The sequence below is a fragment of the Megascapheus bottae genome, chromosome 14 (genome assembly GCF_031878675.1).
Source record: "Megascapheus bottae isolate mThoBot1 chromosome 14, mThoBot2.hap1, whole genome shotgun sequence".
Classification (NCBI taxonomy): Eukaryota; Metazoa; Chordata; class Mammalia; order Rodentia; family Geomyidae; genus Megascapheus; species Megascapheus bottae.
In genome coordinates, this window is record NC_143522.1 from 59,765,188 (window position 1) to 59,787,278 (window position 22,091).

The window sequence follows — 22,091 nt, forward strand, 5'->3', positions numbered from 1 at the left end:
ATCTATATAAAAAACAATTTTAATTTTTCCAAAGAGGCAAAATAATAGGGCAATAATCAACATGTTTGCATAAAGTATCTGGAGCGGCATTAATAGAGATGTTCATAAAATGAGTAACTAATGAAGACTATTATAGTTACATTGTAAATGCAATGTTGATCTTAAATGCAATATTGAGCTGGATTTTGTAAATAGCCACAGTTTATCAATCTCTTGGTCTAGGATGTCAGATTCAGTAGGTTAAAGCATGGTTGTAAGCTTAGGCCATCTATGTTTTACTTCTAACTAACAAGTTCTACGTACAGAAAAAGTAGTAGAAGGAGTATTCAAAATCCCGAAACATTTTTTGGGGGGGGTAATGAGATCAAGAAAAGAGAAGAAAATCAAGCCCTTTAAAAACATCATCTAATTAGACAAGGACACTTTAAAAATTAAGTAATATTTGAATTAAAAAAAAACAGATTTACCTTCAAGAAATTAGAAATGGAAGAAACAACATGCAGCTGAACTACTTGTTGACGAACTCCTTTTGTGTGTTTTATACTGTTCAAAAGCTGTTCCAATGTAAGAAGCCTAGAATCAGAAACAACATGGATTAAAAAGTAAACAGAGGAAGTGGAGCTGTGGCTCAAAGTAGTAGCGCTTTGTGCTCAGAGCTCAGACAGTGCCCAGGTCCTGAGTTCAGTCCCACAACCAACTAAACAAACAAATATGTACAACTTGTTTATGCTGGGTGCTGGTGGCTCACGCTTGTTATTTTAGCTACTCAGGAGGCTGTCCCTGAGCTCTTCTTATTCAAGGCTTGTGCTCTACCACTTTGAGCCACAAACTCCATTTTCAGTTTTCTTGTGGTTATTTGTAGATTAGTCTTACAGACTTTCTTGCCTAGGCGGCTTAGAACCATGATCCATAGATCTCAGACTCCTGAGTAGCTAGGATTACAAGCATCAGACATTAGCTCGGGGCTTGAAATTTCTTTCTTTTTTCTTTTTCTTTCTTTCTTTCTTTCCTTCTTTTTCTTTGTTGGCTATGGGGCTTAAACTCTGGGCCTAGGGGCTGTCCTTGAGTTCTTCAGCTCAAGGCCCTACTCCTTGAGCCACACGCATTTCCTTGAAAGTTCTTTTTTTTCTTTTCTTTCTGTGGGTCTGGGGGCTTGAACTTTGGGCATGTGCACTGTCCCTGAGCTCTTCAGCTCAAGCCTACCACCCTATCCCTGGAGCCACAACCCCACTTCCTCTTTTCTAGTGATTAACTGGAGATAAGAGTTTCAAGGTTTTTAGTGGCCAGGCTGGCTTTGAACCTCAATCTTTGGATCTCAGCCTCCTGAGTAGCTAGGGTTACAAGGGGGAGCCACTGCACCCGGCTGAAATTTCTTTTTATGAGCGAAAATAAACTTTCTTCTTCAAACTGACTATCTCAGGTATTTACTATCATGATAAAATTGTATATACTTAAGATCTATAACATGATGTCTTCATATATGTTAACGCTTTGAAATGTTCCAAAAAGAAGTTAATCAATATATCCATTATATAAGTTAGTTTATTTTGAGGTAAAATGTTTTTCTTAATATTAATTTATCTTAGGAACAACAAAAGAAATAGCAGTCAGTTTTTATAACCTGGATTTAATTCCCCGATCTCCATTTTTAGTCTCATTCCTATTTTATTTTGAAGGAAATATATTTAATATTTAAATGTATTTAATTAAATTAAAACATTTAATATTTATTTTTTGATATTTTGAAAACGGACCTCATTCCTTAAGCCAAAGCTTGCTTGGAACTTGAGATCTTTCTATCTCAGTCACTAAGTGCTGGGACTACAGGGATGTGCCACATTTCTCCCAAAGTTTGATCTAGCTCTAGGTAAATTGTCAAAATTGACAATTAAAGATTAATCACTGAATCTGTAACACTTCCAAAACATTTCCAAAGACAGCCTATGATGAGATCTAGTCTGAGTTAATAAAGAAAAGATGCTTATCTTTTTTTATCAAGCAATCACAAATAATTCTTTTAGCCATTATTGACTTTTCCATTTGTATTATCAGCTAGATGACAAACTAATTTCAGTCAAAATACTGTAATTGGGGCACTTAATAATTTATTTAAGAGTCTTAATCTAGAGACCTTAATCTCACATTCATCTGACACAGAAATTCTTTTATAAATGAGCTCTTCTGACAACATTCTTCTTAGCCATCATTCCTCTATTAGAAATTCACCAAAATGTTATATTTTAGAATAAGTAAACTGTTGAAGGAGTTTACCTCTGAGCATCTTCCACATGAGTACAGACAATCCCAAAAAGCTTGGCTGCAGAACTAATAACTGATAGTGTTGGAGGTAGGGGTTTGGGTACAGAATCTCCTTCTATATCCTCATAAAGAGAATAAGGGTCATATTCGAGACTTCCACAAGCAACACCATTACCAAGCAGGAGCTAAAAGTTAAAAAGGAATATGAGGTTTTAAGTTAAAAGTCACTGTTTACAGATTAAATTGACCCAGGAATTATTTTAAAATGGCCACACCTGTTCCTCAATGAATCTATGGTCAGTCTCTTGTAGCAAAGGACTTAATATCAAAAGATCATTCTGATGACAAAGGGATGGAAGTAAACACAAAGATGCTGCCACCTGGATATCAGGGGCAGTCAAGTCAGCAGTCAGCTCTTTGAGGATAGCACAAAAGTTTCCTGTTAAGTCAGAGAAAAGGAATAATTAGCAATTTAGGACTTCATGGGATTTATGAAGTCCAGGGTAAGCTGTAACACCCTGACCAACTTTAATACATTATACCCGTATGATTAGATTTTTCATATTCCAAAACTGCCTTCATCTCAGTAGTTCAACTATGTCATTGGTGACAAGGCTAACAGAAACAAAAAGACAATTCAAGTTAATACTAACATCATTTAAAACAACATGTAGTTCCAAAATAGATTTAGGAATCTAATGCTTTCATTCCTTAGGCAGCTAATGTATCTGTTTTTTCTTTCTCTTGTCAAAAAATCCACACACAAACCAGAAATGGAGGTATGGGTTAAGCAGAGTGCTAGACTAGCATACCTTTGGCCATGGGTTTATTCTTCAGTACTGTAAAACAAAACAAAAAACTAGCCAAGGCTAGGTTGAGCATGTAGCTTAGTGGCAGAATGCTTCCCCAGCATACATGAGGCACTCAATTCAATTCCCAACAACAACCACACACACACACACACACACACACACACACACACACACACACACACACACACACACATTTACTTAGATTTAGATTGGTATAGTTGTATGTACCTACAGTTACAACAACTTGTGTTGAAACAAAAGAATAATAACTTGATCCCAACAGTTGGAGGTGAATTTTAGTGACAGAGCAACAATTCTGTCTCTTAAGAAAAAAAAGGGGTGGGAGTGGGGGTTAGTACTTGCTGGTGGCTCATGCTTATTATCCTAGCTCTTAGGCAGATGAAAACCAAATGATCAAAATCGGAGGCCAGCTTGGATGGCAGAGTTTAAGAGCTTATTTCTCAAGCCACAGCTGGGAGGAGTACACACATCTGTCATCCCAAGTTTACATATGAGAATGAGAGAACTGTAGTTCTAGGCCAGGCAGGGCAGAAATATCTATGAGACTTCATTTCCACAAGAAGGAAGTTGGATATGATGGCATGTGCTTGTGATACCAACAATGAGAAGAATTAAAATGTTCAGAGATGATAGATCAACTTTTTCTTTGGCCTGGAAGCTGTCCCTGAGCCTCTTTGTACTCAAGACTAGCACTCTACCACTGAAGCCACAGCATCACTTCTGGCTTTTTCTGTGTATGTGGTACCAAAGACTCAAACCCAGGGCTCCATGCATGCTAGGCAAACATTCTACCACTCTACCATTAGGCCACATTCCTGGCTCCTATCATGGACTTTTCTGTGCTGGCTACCTTCGAACCTGAGTATCAGCTAAGATTAAAGGTGTGAGCCAGGGCTAGGAGTGTGGCCTAGTGGTGGGTTCAATTCCCTGGAACTACATACACAGAAAAAGCCAGAAGTGGCACTGTAACTCAAGAGGCAGTGTGCTAGCCTTGAGCAAAAAGTGTCTAAGAATAGTGCCCAGGCCCTGAGTTCAAGCCCCAGGACTGACAAAAAAAAAAAAAAATGTGTGAGCCACTGGTGCCTGGCTGTATTCAATACTACATTTTATAGTAAAAATTCAAGAACTGATTTTAAAGTAAGGGCAAGTAAATTTTCTTAAAGTTTATTCTACCAACTGTACACTAACAAAATCATCGTTGATTCTAATAAGAGCAAAAAATTCCGTCAAAAGTTTGTAAAATCAATTCTATTTTGGTAGTTTGGTATTAAATTTTTATCTTAACAGAATTAAAAATAAAATGGAAAATATACTATAGATATCATTCAAGAAGGAAACTAGGTATAGCTAAATGTATATCAGATTTACATTGTAAATTCTATGTAAAACCTAGTTGCAAAATCAAATCAGTCTTTGTGACTCATCTTCTCCCACATTGTAGAAGTAGTAATTTATTTCCCATGAGAAAAGAAAGCAGGAGGGGCCGGGAGTTTGGCCTAGTGGTAGAGTGCTTGACTAGCATGCACGAAGACCTGGGTTCAATTCCTCGGTACCATATACATAGAAAAAAGCAGGAAATGGTGCTGAGGCTCAAGTGGTAGAGCTCTAGCCTTGAGAAAGTCCAAGGACAGTGCTCAGGCCCTGAGCTCAAGCCCAGGACTGGCAAAAAAAAAAAAAAGAAAAGAAAAGAAAGCAGGATACAAAGAAGTATGTTTCTTTTCTTTTTTCTTTCTTTCTTTCTTTTTTTTTTTTTTGCTTAAACTCAGAGCCTGGACACTGTCCCTAAGCTTCATTTTGCTCAAGGCTAGCATTCCACCACTTGAGCCACAGTGACACTTCTGGCCTTTTCTGTTTATGTGATAACCAAGGAATTGAACCCAGGGCTTGTGCATGCTAGGCAAGCAAACTATGTCTAGTCCAAATTCCCAGTCCCTTACAAAGAAGTACATTTCCAAAAAACATATTTTACTTACTATAACACTGTGAACATGTAGATTAGCATTAGTCTCTAAACCTCTGAAAAGTCACTAAATAACTGACATTGTAATTCATTCATTCAAGAACTTAATGAGCCAACCAACTATTGCTTTTCATATAATCAGAAACAATACTGCATTTGTGTCTAAGGCACATACCTTGGTAGGTTTCAGGAGGTAATAAAATCAGTAGTTCATATAGTCTTTGTCTATAAACTACTGATGATGTTTTCAAAGGACTTCCATATGTTTTTAGTATTGAAGAAAGCCTTAAAACAAAAGAAAAAGTATATCTTAACAGTCTAAGTTATATGATAACATAAATTTACTGAACAAGTTGACATGTAAACATAAATTAGATACACATATTGAATTAGGGTTAATTTAATTTTTAAAATAAGGTGTGATAGTAAAGTATTACATGTAGAAATCATTCTGCTAACTTCTCAGTTATACATTACAAACATACAGAAAAAAACTTGATTACTTTAAACCCAAAGTTTTATAGCCTAGAACTTGAAATTTGTATTATTATAAAATTGCAAAATTTATGGTTGGATGTTCATAAAAATATGTCTATTATGTTCAAGTGCAATTAGAGAAATATACAAAGAGGAAACAAATAGCTAGAGAAAATCCAAACATCAGTCAGAAATGCAAAAAAAATAAAAAATTATAAAAAATAAGACCTATCAATTGACTTATTTAATATTTTAAAATATTAGTCCTGGGAATCTAATATTATCATGTTTTAGCTTTAGGCATTCTGTATTTTTTTTCCTGTTAAAGAACAGAATAAAAATTGGGGCCAGGAGCATGGGCTAGTGGTAGAGTGCTTGCCCTGGGTTCTATTCCTCGGTACCACATACACAGAAAAGGCCAGAGTGGTGCTGAGGCGCAAGTGGTAGAGCTCTACCCTTGAGAAAGCCCAAGGACATTGCTCAGGCCCTGAGTTCAAGTCCTGGTACTGGCAAAAAAAATAGAATGAAGATTGCCAGGTGCCTATGGTTCACATCTGTAACCCTAGCTACTTAGGAGGCTGAGATCTGAGGATCATAGTTTGAAGCCAGCCCAGGCAGTAAAGTCTAATTATCTCCAATTAACAAGTAAAGAGCTAGAAGTGGAGCTCAATGCTAGCCTTGAACAAAAAGCTCAATAAATAGTCATAGCGCCAGCTCCCGAGTCTGCACTGTGTCCCTGGCTGGTCAGTTCACTATTTCCGCTGGCCGGTCAGTTCACCATCTACTTCCCCAATAAATTCACCTTTTTATATGAAAAAAAAAGCTCAATAAATAACTAGGTCAGTATCATAGATAGGGTCAGTCTATGTATCCACCTGGGCAGTTATACTATATAGTACAAGGTAGCCTTAAACTACCAACCTTCTGCCATCACCTAAGCTTACAAGATTGCTTTTACCAACTCTAGCATTTTTTTTTTTTTTGGCCAGTCCTGGGCTTGAGCTCAGGGCCTGAGCACTGTCCTTGGACTTTCTCAAGGCTAGAGCTCTACCACTTGAGTCTCAGCACCACTTCTGGCTTTTTTCTATGTATGTGGTACCAAGGAATCGAACCCGGGTCTTCGTGCATGCTAGGCAAGCACTTTAACCACTAGGCCAAACTCCCGGCCCCAACAACTCTAGCATTTTTAAAGATGTGTTGTACAGGATGACCTCAAACTTCTGGAGTCAGCCTTCTGCATACCTTAGATTACGCTTTGAACCACTGCACCCAGTGATAAAAAAGACATATGAATAAGTAAGTACTGTACATCAAAAACTCTAAGAGACTCTATTAATTAATAGTTAATATAAGAAAATTTATTAAGCTTTGGCTGGATCTAGGATCAGTTACAATTTTATTCAGTGGTAAAAAAATAGATTAGACATATTGCTTATTTAACAATTACAACAATAAAAATATAAAATAGCTGAGAATAATTTTTTCCACAATAAGTAAATAAATAAAAAAAGCACACCATTAACAATAAAGAGCACAGATTATGTACACATGGAAATATGTAACAAAAGTGAATGGCATAGGCTACCCATATTGAACCATGAAGAGGTAAACAAACTGAACAAACCAATTTCATACAATGAAATAGCGAAAGCAATCAGGGAAATGCCAACCAAAAAGAGCCCAGGTCCAGACGGTTTCACTGAGGAATTCTACAAGATCTTTAAAGATGAAGTAATACCTATACTCTTGAAACTCCTCCGAGATATTAATAGAAGCAATACCAAACTCATTTTATGAAGCTAGTATTACACTCATCTCCAAACCAGGGAAAGATCCAACAAAAAAAGAGAACTACAGACCTATCTGTCTAATGAACACAAACACAAAACTCCTCAATAAAATACTAGCCAAGAGAATCCAGAAACAAATTTAAAAAATTATACACTGCGATCAAGTAGGCTTCATCCCACAGATGCAAGGCTGGTTTAACATTCGCAAATCAATTAATGTAATACATCATATTAATATAGCTAAGGATAAGAATCATATGATAATTTCTCTGGATGCGGAGAAGGCATCTGACAATATCCATTCACGTAGAAAGACAGCCAACCAACTGGGAAAAGATATTTACCAATAATACATGAGACAAATGCTTAATATCCAGGGAACTCAAGAAACTAATCCCCCCCAAACCCAACAAACCAATCACTAAATGGGCAAGGGAACTAAAGAAGAGGTTAAAATGGCAGAAAAGCATATGAGAAAATGTTCATCATCCATGGTCATAAAGGAAATGCAAATAAAAACAACCCTAAGATACCACCTTACCCCAACAAGAATGGCCAAGATTTTGAACTCAGACAATGACAGATGCTGGCAGGGCTGTGGAGAAAAAGGAACCCTATTGCACTGCTGGTGGGATTGTAAGCAAGTTCAGCCACTCTGGAAAGCAGTGTGGAGGTTTCTTAAAGAACTGAAAATAGACCTTCCCTACGATCCTGCCATACCACTCCTGGGCATCTATCCTGAACATCATAACCCATGATGTGATAAGGACACCTGCTCAGCTATCTCTGCACTATTCACAATAGCCAGGCGATGGAAACAAGCCAGATGCCCTACTACAGATGAATGGATACAAAAAATGTGGTGTGTGTACATATATATATATATATACAATGGAATTCTACATAGCCAACCAACAAGATAAAATAATGGCATTTGTAGGGAAGTGGATGAATCTAGAGTGAATCATGTTGAGCTATGTCAAGAATAAAGGAACAAAAGGCGCATGGTATCCTTAATATGTGGCTATTAGATCCAAACAATACAAGAGCGAGGACTCATTATTCACATACCCAATGCTATGGACATGGTATTGGAAATATAAACACAACTACATAGACATAAAAATTTGTGACTCTACAGACATAATGTTTTATTGCATAGATTAATATGTATCTATGATATACAAACCCTCAGCCTAATTTCAATTATGTTCTATAATCTAAGTGCCAGTGATTGTATATAGATTCCCCTCTTGAATACTTGTTTAACACATCATTTGATATATGATGCAAAAATCAATGTTAATAAATTCTTTAATTAAAAAATAATAATTAAAACAAAAACAAAACAAAAAAGTGAATGGCCATCACTAAAAGTAGTAAGCATCGTTTTGTCAGTCATGGGGCTTGAACTTGGGGCTGGGCACTATCCCTGAGCTTTTTTGTTCAAAGGCTATCACTGTACCAGTTTGAGCCACAGCACCACTTCCAGTTTTCTAGTGGTTAATTGGAGATAAGTCTCATGGATTTTCCTGTACTGGCTGACTTTGCACTGTGATCTTCAGATCTCAGCCTCATGAATAACTGTGCCACCTGTGCTCAATTGGATTTTTTTAAAATAAGAAAGGCATGGAACAATTTCTTTTCCATATTAAAAAAGAAAATGAAATTGGATCCTGATACAGAATATGCTGCTTAAAATTCTTGTGTTGAAAATTTAATCCCCAACTGAATGATACAGGAAGGGGTATATTGGTATTTTGGTTCTGTCCCCCATGAATGGATTAATGTTTTACAAAGGGTTGTGTTTTCTTTTCTTTATTTTTTTTCTTTCAACAAAAGACTTTTTCCCCCTCCTGTCCTTTCTGCCATATTAGGACATAGCAATCATTTTCTCTGGAGAAAAGGGCAATAAAAGTACCATCTTGGAAACCAAGGCCAAGCTCTCACTTGACAATGAACTTGCCAGCACTTTGACTTTGGACTCTTATCCTTCCAAAATGTGAGAAATAAATTTCTGTTCTTTTCAAATTACAGTCTGAGGAACTTTATCATAGTACCCTAAACAGAAAAGACAGATTTGTATTTCACTTAAAATAAGAAAACTAATTGGAAATACAGACAAAATAAATTAAACACAGCAATTGAAACAATGCTGAGAGAAATATAAGAAAACATAACTTCACAATAAAACTTTTTCGAGGGACATGGTGGCTCATGCCTGTAATTCTAGCTACTCAGGAGGTTGAGATCTGAGGATCAAGGTTCAAAGCCAGCCCAGCCACTACAAAGCCATGAGACTCTTATCTACAATTAATCACTAGAAAAAGGAAGTGGGGCTATGGCTCAAGCGTAGAGTGGTCGCCTTGAACTGAAGAGCTCAGGGACAAAGTCCAGGCCCAGACTTCAAGCCCCAAGACCTGAAAAAAACAAAAATAAAAAACAACTTTACAACTGGAAAACAAAAGTACTCAATAAAAGAGTTGTAAATTTGACATTTAAATTAGAAATGTCTGTTAATCAAAAAACTAGAGGGCATTTTTAATACTATGATGACCAGTAAAGCATAGTACTAAAATAAAAATACTTGTGAATCAATCAAAAGGAGCCATTGATAAGAAATGTGTACTATTATTTCTCTAGTACAGTGATGTCCACACTGCTTGTTTTCATAAAGTTATTCACAGACACATTTATTCACTCACATATTATTGAGCTACAATAACAGAGCTGAATACCTGTAACTAAGACTTCATGGCCTATAAAGTTTAGCCCTTTACAGGAAATATTCATTAGCTATGGTCTTATACTTGATTCTAACTTGTTCATTTTATTATAATAATTTATAATTCATACCTTTATTTTTCTGTCCATATTCTATACCATCAAATATTTTTTTGGGAATAACTTAGAAATTATAAGTGCTCATAATACATTGTTGATTTTTCACTATCATATATATATGAAAATATAAACAGAAATCTGAAACTTAACAAGCATCTGAGTCTGATGGATACAGAATAGCGCAAACAAACCAATTAAATTTATACCTAAAAAATTAACAGCCTTAACATTTAATATTTTTTTTACTAAATCTGCCTGTATTAAGGGTATAATATTCTTCAACTGATTTTCCTTTCCTTTTAACATCTATTTTCCTTTCAAGATCCTAGCCAATGCAACTGATAACCCTCTGTGTATCTTTACAGTAACAATGAAAACAATGTTCAAAAAGTAATGTACCCACCACCTAATGAATATAACTGTGACCCCTCTGTACATTACCCCAACAATTAAAAAAATAAAAGAAAAAGAGCATAGCCAAAAAAAGAAAAAACTAAGAATCATAATATGTCTTCCTCTTCAAGAAGAAAATTGGTCACCACCACAAAAACTTGCCTTTCTATTAGACTAAAGGGATATTACACAATCAGAGAGAAACTAATTGCTCTTAGAAAATTTTATCAACAGCTAATCCTTACTGAGTTAGCAAATCCACAGCACAAGGAAGTGGTAAGAGGAGATGCTGAATTACTTCCTCAGTGAGGAGATCACCACAGTGGGAAACAAAGCTCTTGATAGCTGAAAAAACAAAACAAAACAAAAGAAATGCAGCAGACTTTTAACAGGGTATAATCAATATGAAGACAGAATTTGATTAGGTTATAACATTAGTATTTTTCATTAAAGTAATAAAGAAATGTGCCCAAATCTAGAATTTTCCAAACTAATATAAAAAGGATTCTAATGTCTTCCTTTGGAGGTCATAAGTAAACTAGACAATAGCTTCCCTTTTAAAAAAATTTTAGGGGGAGAAGCATAGCCTAGTGGTAGAGTGCTCGCCCAGCATGCATGAAGCCCTGGGTTTGATTCCTCAGTACCACATACACAGAAAAAGCTGGAAGTGGCGCTATGACTCAAGTGGCAGAGCACTAGCCTTGAGCAAAAAGTGTACAAGGACAGTGCTAAGGCCCTGAGTTCCAGCCACAGGACTGGCAAAACAATTTTTTTAAAAAACTGGAGCTTGAACTCAGGGCCTCACACTTTTTGGGGGGCTTTCTTCCTCATGGTTGGCATTCTACCACTTGAGCTACATTCTCTTTTGGCTAGTTACTTGGAGATATAAGTCTCTCAGCTATGTCTGCCTAGGCTGACTCCAAACCAAGACGTTCAGATAACTTCCCAAGCTAGTATTATTACAGCTATAAGACACAGGAACCTGGCAAGTCTACCTGGTTCTGGAAAGCTAGCATGTTAGTTTCACAGATATTACCTGAAACAAAGAACTTTCTCTTGAAAGTTGCTTCATATGAAGAATAAAATAAGTAGTTTAAATTTAGACTGTTTCAAGATCAAATTCAAAATCGCTGTGTGTATGTATGTGCACGCCAGTCCTTGGGCAGGCTTGGTCTCAGGGTCTAAGTGCTATCCCTGAGCTCTTTTGTTCAAGGCTAGGTTTTTACCATTTGAACTACACTCCACTTCCGGATTTTTTTTTCAGGTGGTTAATTGGAGATAAAAATCTGATGGAGGCTGGGAGTGGCCTACTGGTAGAGTGCTTGCCTAGAATGCATAAAGTCCTGGGTACAATTCCTTAGTACCATATACGCAGAAAAAGCTGGAAGTGGTGCTGTGGCTTGGTTGGCAGAACACTACCTTCAGAAAGCCCAAGGACAATGCTCAGGCCCTGAGTTCAAGATCCAGGACTAGTAAAAATAAAATCACAATGCCAGGTGCCAGTGGCTCACACAAAAATCCTGGCTACTCAGGAGGCTGAGATCTGAGGATTACAATTTGAAGCCAGCCCGGGCACAAAAGTCCATGAGACTATCTCCAATTAACCACCAGAAAACCAGAAGTAATGCTATGGTTCAAAGTGGTAGTGTTAGCATTGAGATGAAGAGCTCAAGTACACCTTCAAGCCCCATGATTAACAACAAACGAAAAGGGGGGTGCTGGGTGGGACTTTGGCTGAGTAGTAGAGTACTTGCTTAGCATGCATGAAAACCTGGGTTCGATACCTCAGTATCACATACATACAAAAAAAAAGCTGGGAGTGGTGTTATGTCTCAAGTGGTAAAGCTCTAGCTTTGAGAAAGCCCAAGGACAGTGCTCAGGTCCTTAGTTCATGCACCACGACTGGCAAAAACAAACAAACACAAACAAAAATTGATGGACTTTTTAGTTGAGGTTAGTTTTGAACTTTTGAACTGAGATCCTCCTATCTTAGTCTCCTGTGTAGCAAGGATTACAGGCATGAACCACCAGTGACTAGTTTGTTTCTCTTTTCTCTCTTTTCTGATCCTTCAACTCAGAGCCTGGGCTCTGTCTCTGAGCTACATTTTGTAATTATAGTTTATAAAAACACTAGATTGTGAATGTAGAGATAAAAATCAAAACTCTTTTTGGGTTTTTTGTTTTGTTTTGTCTTTATGCATGCTAGGCAAACACTCTACCACTAGGCCAAACTCCTGGCCCCAAAACTCTTTTAATTACCCTTTCTGTGCTCAAGGCTATGCTTTACTATTTGAGCCCACAAGGCCACTTTTGGCTTTTTCTGAATAATTTACTGGAGACTGTAAGCCCTTCCTGGGTTGGCTTTAAACAGTCATCCTCAAATTTCAGCCTTCTTAGTAGTCAGGATTATAGATGTGAGCCACTGGCATCCAGCTCGTTTTTCTTTCTCCTCTCTCCCTCCCTTCTTCCCGCTCCCCCCTCTCTGTCTCTCTCTGCCAGTCGTAGGGCTTGAACTCAGGACCTGAAATAATCTCCCTGGGCTTCTTTTGTTCAAGGCTAGCATTCTACCACCTGAGCCACAGTGCCACTTCAGGCTTTTCCTGTTTATGTGGTACTGAGGAATTGAAACCAGAGTTTCATACATGCTAGGCAAATACTCCACCACTAAAGGCACATTCCCAGCCCCTTGATTTTCTTTTCTTTTTCTTTTTGCCAGTTCTGGGCCTTGAACTCAGGGCCTGAGTACTGTCTTGGATTTTCTCGAGGCTACCACTTGAGCCATAGCACCATTTCTGGCATTTTCTATGTATATGTGGCAACCAGGAATCGAACCCAGGCCTTTGCGCATGCTAGGCAAGCACTCTACCACTAGGCCAAACTCCTGGCCCCTTGATTTTCTTTTTTAAGAACAAAAATAGCTTGAGTAAATCCCAAACCAATACTTCCCAGAAAACCCACCTTCCCTTAGTTTATATTTTCATGGTAAGTTATTATTTTCAACAGTTTCTATATGTTGTTAAAGGGCATAACTTTCATATATATATATATGTTCGTGTGTTAACTGAATGGAAACCATACTTAGTGCTAATTAAATCAAACTCTAGTATTTCTGAAAACAGCAGGCCTGGCTTAAATGGTACTGGGCCCATCTAATAAGCATGAGGACTGTGTTTAAAATATTCATTCATTAGCTTAAGAATTAGATTTCTCGGGCCGGGAGTTTGGCCTAGTGGTAGAGTGCTTGCCGAGCATGCACGAAGACCCGGGTTCGATTCCTTGGTACCACATGCATAGAAAAAAGCTGGACGTGGTGCTGAGGCTCAAGTGGTAGAGCTCTAGCCTTGACAAAGTCCAAGGATAGTGCTCAGGCCCTGAGCTAAAGCCCAGGACTGGCAAAAAAAAAAAAGATTTCTCAAATTTGATTTATTACCAAATTCCTCAGTTACTACCAACTAGTAAACTACGTTCAGTTACAAAAAATACTAGAATTAGATTCTTCTCTTATAGCAAAAAAAAAAAAAAAAAAGGTAGGAAAAGCCAAAGAAGGAGAGAGCTGGGCGCGGTGGCTCATGCCTGTAATCCTAGCTACTCAGAAGGCTGAGATCTGAGGATCACGGTTCAAAGCCAGCCTGGGCACTAAAGTTTGTGAGACTCTTATCTCCAATTAACCACCAGAAAACAGAAGTGGCACTGTGGCTCAAGGAGTAGGGTGGTAGCACTAAGCTGAAGAGCAGGGACAATGCCCAGACCCAGAGTTCAAGTCCCACAACAACAAAAATGGGGAGAGACTCGGACAGGGATCATGGCCTAAGGCTGTTATTTCTGCTATTAACAGACTATAAAAGAAAAAAAGGGAGGTTCATATGTCAAATATTATATGTGATAGAGTGCTTTCCTTGCATGCATGAAGCCCTGGGTTTGATTCCTTGGTACCATATACACAGAAAAAGCCACAAGTGTTGCTGGTGGCTCAAGTGATAGAGCACTAGCCTTGAGAAAGCCTAAACACAGTAAGTTCACATCCCAAGACTGGCAAAAAAAAAAAAAAAAGTGTGTGTGTGGAGAGACAGACTAAACTCAACCCACCAGAGAGAGCACCAGCTCGTCCTTCCAGGGTTACTTGCCATGTAAACAAATCACCTCGGCTCTTCTCTGTTTCTAGATCTTTTGGAGATGCTGGAAAGATACACTTCCACAACAGTAGAACTCGAGCAAGATGATGAGTGACAACTGCAGGACCTGTAACAAATTGTCACTGAAGAGAATCTAAATCAATTTTACACTTTAAAGCTCTACTAATAAGCAGGAACTTTTCTCTTAAAGTATGGAGATAGCATAAGGAATCTCAAAGTGGTTAATCAACAGGGGGCTAGAGGAGCAGGGAAAGAGAACAATGAGGGTTATTGTTATTAAAATAGTACATGCACATGAGAAATACCAGGGTGAATATACACTAAAAAAAAAAGGAAGAATAGGAAAGTAAAATAGACTCTTGGTGGCAAAATTATCAGGTAGAGGGGTAAGGGCTAATGGAGAGGGAGAACAAAAATGAATATGATTAAAGTAGCTATCTGCATGCATGAAAACAGAACCATGAAACTTGTTGAAATTGTTTTTAGCAGGGAAGTGAGTAAGGGAGAATGAAAGCGTGTGTTTGGTCAAGATACATTGCATAAATGTATGGAAATATAAAAATGAATGTTCTGCCCCTTGTATAATTAATCCTATTAAAAATTAACAACAATAGGGCCAGGAGTTTGGCCTAGTGGTAGCATGCACGAAGACCCGGGTTCGATTCCTCGGCACCACATACATAAAAAAAAAAAAAAAAGCCAGAAGTGGTGCTGAAGCTCAAGTGGTAGAACTCTAGCGTTGAGAAAGTCCAAGGACAGTGCTCAGGCCCTGAGCTCAAGCCCAGGACTGGCAAAAAAGAAAAAAAAATTAACAAAAATAAAGTATTATTAAATCATATAAAGGAATCCTTTCACTTAGAAAAAGACAAGAATTTCCTAATTTTGTTAAATGGCTCAGGATCTTACCTAATGTCATCAGAGCAGCAATCAACAACCACCCAGCTTGCATTCGCTGAGCTGACAAGCGACTATTTTGAGTAGCAGAACACAGCAAATCTTCTGCCAATGTCATAACAATCTGTTTATGTACAGAAGAACCAGAAATTTTTTAAAAATTAGTTTACACATTAGTAAATATATTTTAGCAATGAATTATAAGGAATTTATTTTGTTCTACATAAGAGGACAATGTCCTGCAGAAAACTTTAAAAAATTAAGTTTTGAAAGAGAAATACTGGCATATCATATAGAACAGAGCAACACAAAATTCTTGAAAGCACAGATGACAAGACTAAAACTTGAAAGCTGTAATTGTATACAATTTGAATTTGCTTTTAGTTTAAAACAATATCCTTTTCGATCAGTAATTACTGGAAAAAGTTTCATCATAGGAGTTTCCCTTTTAAAAGTTTCATATACCGTTTGATTTCTAACTGGCTGATAATGGTTTTCCAACAGGCAATACCATTATGGTTGAAAGTAAAAAAAAAAATCTCTTGTCTAGAAGTTTCACGGTAGAGAGAGATTCATTAAACTGTAAAAGTCTATGAAATAGAACCCAACAGAAAAAATTCAGATATTTCACATTTTTGGATAATGTATATTCATACACAATAAAGGACAGCAGTGATATATCTAATAAAATAGCAGTTACTAGTGACCTTTGAAAAACAGCAAGTGCGAAGAGATGTGAAGGTTTTCCAAAGAGGAGGGCTCGTATTTTAAAACAACCAACCAAAGTAATTAGGATTAATTATGATTATCTATAATCCAGACAGAATATAGATGGTATAAAATAAAGACAAACAGGGCATGGAGGCACATGATTGTAATTCTTGTACTTGCGAGGCTGAGATAAGAAGGATCATGAGCTTGAGCCTAGTTGACTACATTGAGAGTTTGAGTTTAAAACTAGCCTTGATTATATAGACAGGTGAAAGGAAGAGAAACTCAATAAAAGTAAGTTCACAACAAATGATTTTTAGTAAAATCAGGACAAGTGGATATTCTCTCTGAAGGAAATATCAAATGTGAAATGAAAATATTATCTTATTTAATGAGATTTCAGTATAAGTTTAATTAAATATATGCAATGATGATTTTTTGATTAACAAAATATGTGTTAGTTTAGATAGAACTAAAAGAATGAGTAATAAAAAATAACAAATTTAAACAAATATAATTTAAACAAATATTTCCACCTCTCAAAATTGTCAACCACTCTATTCTAATGATATTGGCAAATTTCAAAGTATATTAAGAATTTTTTAAGCTGTCAAATTTTCTTTTGCACAGTCCAAAACTTGGAGGATATCATATAAAAACAACTGTTGGCTGGGTGCGGTGGCTCATGCCTATAATCCTAGCTACTCAGGAGGCTGAGATCTGAGGATCATGGTTCAAACCCAACCTACGCACTAAAGTCCATTATTTCTAATTAACCACTAGGAAACCAGAAGTGGCACTGTGGCTCAAGGGTAGGGCAGCAGCCTTCAGCTGAAGAGCTCAGGGACATTGTCCAGGTCCAGAATTGAAGCCCCAAGACTAGAGGGAAAAAAATTACAAACTATTGTTACTATAAGAATAACATTTAGAGGAATAAGGGTGATAACTTTTCTGAAAAATACTTAAATTTACATGAGCTGTAGGACATAAGGGATTTCACTATCAAAAATTCTGACAACTTGCAATTCCTAGTTATTGAAAAAGAAATACTATGCTTTGTCTGTGTGTGTCATATATTTTAATGTAGTTCTCTACAATTTTCTTTGTATATTAGAATTGGGTTACTTACTAACTTTTATATCATTTATTTGCTTCAATGTGTCAAATTCAAAAGCATTATATTTCCCCAGAAAATGACATTTTTTAAGTAGCAGTATGTTTTAAAAGATTCCTTTTTTTTTTTTTTTTTTTTTGCCAGTTCTGGAACTTGAATTTAGGGCCCAGGCAATATCCTTGAGTTTTCTCAAGGCTAGCGCTCTACCACTTGAACCACTTCCAGTCTTTTCTTTTCTGTTGGTCATGGGGCTTGAACTCTAGGCTTGGGCATTGTCCCTGAGCTCTTCAACTCAAGGCTACAGCTCTACTCCTTAAGACACAGCACCACTTCCAGTTTTCTAGCAGTTAATTGGAGATAAGAGTCTCATGGACTTTTTAGTGCCCAAGCTGGTTTTGAACAGTGATCCTCAGATCTCAGCCTCCTGAGTAGCTAGGATTATAGGCGTGAGCCACCACACCTGGCTCTAGCCTTTTCTATGTCTGTGCTACCCAGGAATTGAACCCTGGTCTTTGTGAATGCTAAGCAAGCACTCTACCACTAGGCCAAACTCCTGGCCCTTAGAAGATTACTTTTAAGTTAAGCTTTATAGGTTTGGTATATTATAACTTGTTAGAGTCATTATTATTACTATATATAATAATATTTTTTTGCAGTACTGGGATTTAAACCAAGGACCTTATGCTTATTTGAAAGGCAATCTACTGCTTGAGCCATGTTCTTTCCTTTTGTCTCCTGCTTGAACCATGTTCCTACCCTTTTTATTTTCAGATAGGGTCTTAGTTTTTGCACAGGTTGGCCTGGAACTAAGATAGTTCTACTACCCGCCTCTTGAATACCTATGGTTAAAGATGTGAGACACAAGCATCAGTTACTTCCTTTCAGTTCTTTAATGAGTTTCCTTGCTATTTGCCATGACAAAATTACCTCAGGCTTCCATCATGCATTTTCTGCCCAGCAGGTACTCCATGTGTGTCTTAATTACTTTTTGATGGTAAAGTTATTTAGAACTACAGTCCAGTACTGAGTTATCATTTTCATAGACTTTGTAACAGAGAGAATAAAGATAGAGATAGTTTGAAAAAATAGAATGACAAGTTCATAGTAATAATTTAAATTCAGATTTGGCATAAACTTAGCTATGTCTCTTGATTCTACAACTGTAGCTTTTTCTTACATAAAATATTTTGTTTTCTATAAATATTAATATATTTGTCAACATTATAGGTATCCTAATTTTTAAAGTAATAATCATCAATAATACCAGTAATTATAAAGCTGTTAAATCAAATTTAGAATTTCTTTCACAGCAATGCATTCTACAACAGAATTGTCAACACATTTATGTGGCAAAACTATATATGTAGGAACAAATTTTGTTAGTGAGTATATATATATATATAGATATAGATATAGATAAATAGATAGATAAATTTTTTTTTTTGTGGGTCATGGGGCTTGATCTCAGCCTGGGCGCTGTCCCTGAGCTCTTCAGCTCCAGGCTACTGTCCTACCCCTGGGCCTGTGTGTTGTCCCTGAGCTTTACAGCTCAAGGCTACCACCCTACCCTTGAGCCAAGCCCCACTTCATTTTCTAGAGGTTAATTGGAGATTAGGGTCTCAGGTCCTTTAGTGGGCAGGCTGGCTTTGAATTTTGGTCCTCAGGTCTCAGCCTCCTGATTAGCTAGGATTATAGGTGTGAGCTACTGCACCTGGCGTTAAGTGGAAATATTTCTAATGTAAGTCGTTCCTTTACTACAGTGTGGAGAAAGCATTTGAAACCATCTCCTTTTCCATAGCTGTTGTGTTGACAGTTGAACATTTAAGGTGCAATACAACTGCTCAGCCTTCCTACATGGTGTTGCCTGAGTGATATGGAAAGGCTATGCTGCAACAGGAAAAATCTGGGTCATTATTATGTAGAGAATAAAATTATTACCTTGCCCTTTCCATGAGGAATTCCTAAAGGACAGTGTTTCACTGCTCCCAGCAAAGCTGCCACAGCAAAACTAAAGCCAGTCACTGCCTCAGGTGAAGACTTAAGGACAGTAAGTCTTTCAAGACAACGATCTAAGAGAGGTGTCAGGGAGGAAGGTAATGCCACAGCAATGCAGTGCAAACACCAAGCTGCTGCTAGCCGAACACAATTGCTAGGATGAGGAATTACTGCAATGACACCATCAAGTAGGCCTATGGGGACAGAACAAATGATGACTTAGATACACCAATAAAACTTAGCCATAAAACAGTCAAAAGAATGGCCAACTAGATATAAAATATATTACTCTTATGAAAAGTCAAATCAAAATGAAAACATTTAGTGACATATAATTAAAAATGGATTTTCTAACCTAGGAATTACTTTTAACACCATGAAATTGTCCTAAACTAATACACAAAAGAACAATTATTTCTAAGTCAGTATATTTCCTACTTTACCTTGAGATTGTACTAATTTGGTTCTAGGAACTAAAAATTTTCAATACATAATAAAACACCTTTAAAATGTCACACTTCTTCTTGCCCTCCTTTAAAAAAAATTCCTCCAGCATATTTCCCTATATTTTCTTTCTTTTTTTCTTTCCTTCCCTCCCCTTTTTTTTCTTTCCCCCATGCTCTCCCTGCCTTTTTTTTTGGTGTGCTCTAGGGCTTGAACTTAGGGCCTGGGCACTATCTATGAGCTTTTTTGCTTGAGGCTAGCACTTTACCACTTACGCCACAATTACACTTACAGCTTTTTGGCAGTTAACAGGAGAAAAAAACCTCATAGACTTTCTTGCTTGGTCTGGCTTCAATTGCAATCCTCAGACCTCAGCCTGGATTATAGGCGCAAGCCACCAGTGCTCAGCTATATTCTTATTCATTGTATTTTCCTTATCTAAAAACAAAATGTTAAACTCCTTGGGTTCTTGAAGTGGGCTAACCCACTGTAATGACAATAAAGAAAAGTTAATAGCAACAAAAAAGTTCTATACTTGTGATTCAAGACACACCTTTGTCAAAACATCTAAGTTTCATATCAAAATGTTGTATAAACAAAAACATAAATACAATGAAAAGCTTCTCATCAGGTAGGATATAGTTATCACAAAGGTCAAAAGCTATAAAATTCATCACTAAAAGTAATTAAAATTGCTCTAAAAAGTGATTATAGGAAAAAAGAGAGACCCTGAATTACAAAAGCAAAAAAAAAAAAAAACAACAAAAAAAAACTGGGCACTGGTGGCTGTAATTGTAGCTACTAAGGAAGCTAAGATCTTGAAGCCAGACAGGGAAGTCCATGAAACTCCAAATAACTGTAAGAAGTGGAGTTTTGGGTCAAGCGCTAAAAAACTAGGCTTCTGCCAAAAAGCTCAGAGACAGTGCCCAGACCCTGAGTTTAAGCCTGAAGATAATGTGTGTGCATGTATGTACACATATATGCACATGAGAATGTGCACACACACACGCACACACACACGTAGCCCCTCAGATGTCTATATTTTAAATAATATTATAATTTTTCATAAAAGGTCTTTAATAAAGATTCTACTTTCTAAAGTGGAATCCACAACAAGAAAGCTATATGAAGGTTTTCTTCCATCAATACAAGTAAAAATATTGAAAGAAATCACTAACAGCCATTTATTTACCTGTACTGGAATCCTGAAACAAAGGTGCAGCTGTGGTACCAAGACTGTGTATGAGATTTCCAAGTTCTTGTAAAGCACATACCAGCATGTGCTGGTTGGCAGCTACATTTGCGGAACTGAGCCGGGTTTCCAGATTACCATCACTTAAAACAGCATCTGACAGAAACACAATTTTATAAAAACACATCACAGGAAGAGTGTTAGAAGCCGAAAGTATAAAGGTAAAAATTAATAAAGTGTATTGACAGGGTGAGTAGCCTGGGACACTTCAGGTAATAACTATTAACAAGAGTGTCAATAGGGCCAATATAATCAATTCAATTCTTCTGATATGGCAGATTAAAAAAAAGATAATTCATGGGAAACCAAAAACCAGAACACTACTGATAACAAGATAAGAGAGAAAATTTAATACAGTATACAATCTAAAACTGATGAATTATTTAAAATGATTTATTGTAACTTCCATAGGAAGTAAATGTATTCTGAGGAATTTACTAACAGTTGTTAAGATATAGACAATATGGCAGTCTAGCTTTTCCAATGGGATACTTCCTTTGGCACCTTTAAAACAGAGTCTCTTAGTAGGATCTGTACCTGAAACTTTCTTTAGCTTCCAGATAGCCTGACAGATCTCCTTTGCAGCAGCAATTTGAGCCTTTTCTCCAAGAAGGCCTCCTACAGTAGCTCGAAGAATAAAGGAAACACATCGGCGACAGCAGACTGCATCGACCTGTGTTTGGGTGGCTTTAGGGTGTGACTGTGACACAAGGCTCAGGAGATGAGAAAGAAAGACAGCAAAATTTTTCTCTAGCCACGGTCCTCCTAAGGTTGAGATAAATACCACATATGCCTAAAAAAGAAAAGAGTTGGGCTTGTTTTTATTTTTTGGTGCCATTCCTGGTGCTTGAACTCAGGGCACAGGGGCTGTCCCCTAATACTCTACCACTTGTGCTGCAGCTCCACTTTCAGCTTTTTTGAGTAGTTAACTGGAGAGAAGAGTCTCATCCACTTTCCTGTGTATGCTGGCCTGGAATTGTGGTCCTCAGATC

The 22,091-nt window shown here is 37.1% G+C and overlaps 1 protein-coding gene across 4 annotated transcripts in view; it reads right to left on the reverse strand.

The window, feature by feature from the left end:
• The window catches only part of Heatr5a (HEAT repeat containing 5A), a 110,179-nt gene that overhangs the window by 54,126 nt on the left and 33,962 nt on the right, over positions 1-22,091 (reverse strand). For all 4 annotated transcript variants that reach the window (XM_090345353.1, XM_090345354.1, XM_090345352.1 and 1 more), the window contains 10 exons: positions 21,637-21,892; positions 21,040-21,195; positions 19,347-19,597; positions 15,596-15,707; positions 14,643-14,795; positions 10,802-10,901; positions 5,228-5,337; positions 2,535-2,698; positions 2,272-2,444; positions 468-573 (listed from right to left, as the gene is read on the reverse strand). In XM_090345353.1, coding sequence (XP_090201479.1) covers positions 468-573; positions 2,272-2,444; positions 2,535-2,698; positions 5,228-5,337; positions 10,802-10,901; positions 14,643-14,795; positions 15,596-15,707; positions 19,347-19,597; positions 21,040-21,195; positions 21,637-21,892 — 1,581 coding nt within the window. The remainder of the gene's footprint in view (positions 1-467; positions 574-2,271; positions 2,445-2,534; positions 2,699-5,227; positions 5,338-10,801; positions 10,902-14,642; positions 14,796-15,595; positions 15,708-19,346; positions 19,598-21,039; positions 21,196-21,636; positions 21,893-22,091) is intronic.